This window comes from Pteropus vampyrus, unplaced genomic scaffold (genome assembly GCF_000151845.1).
Source record: "Pteropus vampyrus isolate Shadow unplaced genomic scaffold, Pvam_2.0 Scaffold86, whole genome shotgun sequence".
Lineage (NCBI taxonomy): Eukaryota > Metazoa > Chordata > Mammalia > Chiroptera > Pteropodidae > Pteropus > Pteropus vampyrus.
In genome coordinates this window covers 2,002,271-2,007,547 of record NW_011888867.1, presented here as the reverse complement: position 1 = coordinate 2,007,547, position 5,277 = coordinate 2,002,271, and the positions used below count along the sequence as shown (strand labels likewise).

The 5,277-nt window shown below is 55.5% G+C and overlaps 1 protein-coding gene across 4 annotated transcripts in view; it reads left to right on the top strand.

Annotated features, from left to right (window-relative positions):
• The window catches only part of LOC105294417 (collagen alpha-1(I) chain-like), a 71,717-nt gene that overhangs the window by 29,658 nt on the left and 36,782 nt on the right, over positions 1 to 5,277 (top strand). For all 4 annotated transcript variants that reach the window (XM_011363620.2, XM_023532606.1, XM_023532607.1 and 1 more), the window contains exon 2: positions 3,669 to 3,860. In XM_011363620.2, the coding sequence (XP_011361922.2) occupies positions 3,669 to 3,860 (192 nt within the window). The remainder of the gene's footprint in view (positions 1 to 3,668; positions 3,861 to 5,277) is intronic.

Below are 5,277 nucleotides of genomic sequence, written 5' to 3'. Positions count from 1 at the left end.
GTGGTCTTTATGTGCCCTGGAAGTGTGGCTAGTGCAACAGAGGAACTGAGTTAGTCATTTTAATTAATTTACACTTAAATAGCCACTTGTGACTTTTAGTGGCTTCCTTACTGAGCAGCGCAGTTGTCAGCTTGAGCAGAGACCCTGTTCTTGCCAAGGGAGGAAATGCATCATCGTTAGCATTCATCTAGATTTATACAGAGTAGGTCCCTCTAAGGGCACTGATAATATGAAGGCCCAAAGAGGGGACAGTAACTTGCCCAGTGTCCCACGGCAAGGGAGCAGTCCCCTTGAAGCAGAAACAAACGCAGGTCTGCCAGCGCCGGCTTCTTCACCGTTTCTAAGGATTGTGGTCACCTCCTCTAATGCAATGGGAAAGGGGGGTGCGGGTGTGATGGGCACCCCCCATGCTCACTGTGCTAAACTCATTTAAGTCTATGACACGTGTCTCATTTTACAGGTGAGGCAGCTTAGGCCCAGGAAGGGGAAGTGCCTGCCCACTGTCCTGGAACCCAAAAACGAGCTACAGTCTTGTGAGGCTTGCTGTGGCTGCGTCTGTGTTGCCATGCGTCTCTGCCCCTGCAGAGGTCCAGGGTGTGTGAGATCTGGGTTTACACACCCAGCCAGGACAGATGCGGTCAGTAAGCTTACACAAGGCTCTCTCTTTCCATGAAGTTGTTTTTCCAGCCTGGTCTCCTAAGACTTGGCTTCTGCAAGTGCCACACCTGCTGTCCCGCCCTCTGGTTTATTTAGGGCCTGACTTGAGAGGCGGGGCCTACATGTCAGGTACACCTGTTAGAATGGTGAGCTCAGGAAAAATCTGCGTTTGCCACTGGGAGCCCAGGAGAAAGGCACTCTGCTCCCACTTCAGTGCAGGGATGAAGAGAGGGCTGTGCCTTCACCACCTTACCCCTGGGGTGCTCCAGCAGAGCCCCACTCCTGGGGATTGCCCCGGTTCATTGTACCAGAATCCCCATGGGCTGGGAGTAGGGTTGCTGGATAAAACACAGCACGCCCAGTTAAATTTGAATTTCAGAGAAACAACGAATAAATTTCTAGTGGAAATATGTACACGATGTTTAGGACATACTAAAAGATTATTTGTTGTTTACCTGAAATTCAAATTTAATCGTGCATCTAGGTTTTTTTGTTTTGCTTTGCTTTATTTTATTTGCTCCATCTAGCAAAGCATTATCCCCATGCAATGTACATGACAACTGAGACCCGGAGAAATGATGGGGCTGGCTTGCATGAGATCATGACAGAGGCCCCGACCAGGATTGCGATCGACACCAGGTCTCTTGGAATCCTCTGCGGTCTGCGTAAACGCAGTCAACAGCTTCTGTGGCTTCCTTGGGGCGATTTGAGCAAGTCCAGAAGTCATGCTTCTAAAAAAAAAAAAAAAAATGACAAACCGAAACAAACCTGCCTTCTACGTGCACAGATACGTTAGCAGTCACTCACACCGTATTGCGAAACAGACTTTTGGTGACAGTCGAGTGGAAACAGACTCTGGCAGGATGGGCGATTGGGGAGAAATGATGGAGAGAGCGTCTTAGTCCGTTTGGGCCGCTGTAACTAAACCACCATAGACGGGATGCTTATAAACCACAGGAATGCACTGCTTAACATTCTGGAGGCCGAGATCAAGGCGCTGGCAGATTCGGGGTCTGGCGAGGACCCTCCTCCTGGTTCACAGATGCCTGTCTTTTTGCCGTGTCCTCACATGGTGGAAGGGACGGGCAGGACGAGGGATCTCTCTGGGTCTCTGCTGTAAAGGCGCTAATCCCATTCCTGAGGGCTCCAACCTCATGACCTGATCAACCCACACAGGCCCCACCTCCAAACACACATTGGGGATTAGGTCTCAATGTATGAATTTTGAGGAGACACAAACATTCCGTCTCTGTCGGGGAGAAGGAATGGAAGTTCCAGAGTCCTGAGCAGGGCTGGAGACGCGAGTCAGGGCTGGGGCACAGCGGGGGGCGGTCCGGGTTAAAACCTTTCATAGGCTGACGCGAGTGTAGCCCTCCGGGCCTGCTCCTGCTTGTCCTCACCTCGTACCCATTCGTCAGTCACTGGGGGGGGGGGGTCTCTGTCCCTCCAGCCTTCGGGCCTTTGCTCATGTTCTTCTCTCTGCTTGCCGCCCGCCTCCCCCGCCCCATCTTCCAAGACCCGTCTCAAATGTCCCTGTGCCCCAAGCACAATGGCGGCCCCTCGCTTTTATTACGCTTACTTGTGTGTGCTCCTTCTACTCCCTGGAGGCTTCTTGGGGCGTAGGGTGTTCCCTGCTCCTTTTTGGACGCCCTGCCGGGCCTGCGGCCTAGGCGGCCTACATTAAGGGCAGGGGAGGGGCCCCAAGAGCAAATCGACGTTGCAGTTTTGCTCAGGGACTTAGACAGTTACCAGCCTGCCCTTGATCGATATCAGAGCAGCCAGGCACTCCCTTGCAGATGGCCTGCCTCCCTGGGGTGCAGTCCCGAGGGCTTGGGGTCCCGAGGGCTTGGGGTCCTTCCACCGTGTTCACGGTGGGGTCTGGGAATGCCAGCCTGAGGGCAGAATCTGTCTGTGACGTTCACCCGGGAGTCCCCAGTACCTGGAGCAGCATCTGGCATGTGGCAGGTGCCGATAAACCCTTACTGGGTGGATAGATGGGTGGAAGGAGTCATTCGCCTGTCACGTGTCGTCACACACTGGGGCACTTGAGGCCCTGTAGTCAATACGGCGGAGCAGTATGACCAGGCCGCTCTCGGAGCTGTGCGCACTGGACACACAGACGATGGGCACGTGGGCCTCCCACAGTAGTAAAGGGTTTTGTTCCAATGTGCTGCGCAAATGGAACAGCAGGCAGGGACCGCTCAGGTGTCTTAAGGTGACAATGGGGCTGAGACTGACTGACAGGAAGAAACCTGTGAAGAAGGGAAGGCAGCTCTTTTGGGGGCTGTGACGCTGGCCATGACGCTGGGGGACCTTCCAGAGCTGTCGTTGCTGCTCATTAGAACCCGTTTTCCTGCACATTCAGGTGTGAATGCGGACGTCCTGTTTCTGCCGGGCTCCCGAAGGCTCTGTTCCGTGAGACGTGTTGACTGTGCCTCTTCAGGGCTGTTTTCTGATGTCAGACTGGGAGCTCAGGCTCTGCTACCTACTAATCTTAGGACCTCGTGGAGCTACTTAATCTCTCCAATCTTTGACTTCCCAATCTGTGAAATGGGGGTTAGGACAGTGCCTGCCGCAGGAGGTTTTGGTAGGATTAAATGGGGTCATGCACAGAGAGCTGACCTGGGCAAGCTGCTGGCCCGGGCTTATAATGCTGACTCCCGCCAGCTTTTCATTCTCTCTCCTGCTCTTCCCGCTGGAGGTAGGAAGACCCTTGGCCATTGGAGTGGATGCTCCTGGTGCAGCGACAGCAGCCCTAGGGAATATGGTGGGGTGTGGGGGTCCCAACAGGCATGCTCTGCAGGCTCAGGGGGGACCCAGGACCGGATGGGGGCCCCTTTGGAATAGGTGGTGTCTTTGGGGGGTGGGGGTTCTTTTTATACATGTGTAGAAAAAGCTCCCGAAGGCAGAGCAAATAGGAGAAGCCAAAGCACCCTTGAACTGTCCCCAGAAAAAGTGAGCGAGCCTGAGCCACTGTCCCCTTGCTCTAACCCTGTGCCCCTCTCCCCTAGCGCTCCTGCGGGAAGAGGTGTCTCGGCTCCAGGAGGAAGTCCACCTTCTCCGGCAGATGAAGGAGATGTTGACGAAGGACTTGGAGGAGTCACAGGGCGGCAAGTCCTCCGAGGTCCTCTCAGCCACCGAGCTCAGGGTCCAGCTGGTCCAGAAGGAGCAGGAGCTAGCCAGAGCCAAAGAAGCCTTGCAGGGTGAGTGACGAGTCACCGGAGGTCCCCTCCCTTCTCTCGCCTGGGGCCAGGGAACCAGGGTCTGGCCTCTGCTGGGGACCGATGTGGACATGGGGGTTTCCTGGCTCCCAGACCGCCAGCCGCGGCCGCCCTGTTCCTTTGTGGGTGGAAGGCTGCCTCTTGCAGGGTTGAGCACCTTTGTCGTTTCCTCCTCCCGTGTGACCGCCACATGTCCTCCATCGGGGCCGATCATGGGGCGGCTCCCTACAAGGCGTGCGTGGCAGGCGGGTGGGAATCTTTGCTGAACCGGAATGCTGACCAGCAGCCGGGTCTTCCCTCTCCCGGCACCCTTGGGGTCTTTCGCCACCCCACTCACCGGACAGTGTATGGGTGCTGGATTCCCTGCTGGAGGACGCGTCGGTCCCCGCTCCTCACTCACGCTCTCCAGGGAGGGCTTGGGCCCCTAATCAGGGTGCTCGGTCCAGAGGAATATCCCTCAGACAAGGGCGGCGTCCAGCCCTGGGCCGGGGGAGGAGTTGGGCGAGAACATGGTGTAGGTGCCAGGTCGTCTCCTGCCGAGAGGGACCGTGAACCCACTTGGGACACCAGCGGCTACAACTTATCTTCCTAGAAGCCCCCTGCCACGCTTGTGGGGTTGGGCAGGGGTCTCAAAAGGTCATCTGAGAAAGGCTGGAAGCCACCTCTTCACACTGCTCCTAAAACTCCAGCAGGAAGCCTTGGGGAGAGAAGAGACAGGTCTGCCTTCATTCTCTTGATTCTGTCCTGGGGGAAGAAAAGGCAGTAAAACTCAGCCACCTATTTTCCATTGACTATTTACTAGAACGATAAATCCTCTCTGACGACTTGATCTTTGAAGCCAAAGCTTCAAAAATTAATTTTTGATTAATCGGGTCAATTTCACAGACCCCAAAACACAGGGGCTGGAAGAACCCGTTTCTCTCTCTCTCTTCCCCAACCCTCCTGAGTTGCATCTTGGCCTGGGGCTGTCTGCGCCCTCGGCCTGTGAGAGGCCCAGGGAGGGAGTCGAAAGGGAAGGCCAGGGATTCCCTTTACAGGGGCTTGGTCACGAGGCCATGCCTGGCTGCAGGGAGTGCTAGGAAATGTCGTTTCTACCTGGGGGTCTCTGTCCGGGGGTGTCGGGGGACACTGAGTCGGCTCTGTCCTAGCATGTTCCCTTGACCAGACCGGAGGTGAGATGTGGGCAGCAGAGCTGTCGCACCCTGGCCAAGCAGGCTGTCTGTCCTGCGCCCCACTCTCCATCACCCCAAGAAGTCTAGGAAATTGAAATGAGGGTGATTCCTTACCGAGGCGTCACAGCATCTTTTATGAGCTCTTTTCAGCAATGCGTGTTACTCTTAAAGGCAGGGAGACCCTTTTCTGTTGGGGTGTCTGAGGGGACCACTCAGACAGTTTCTGG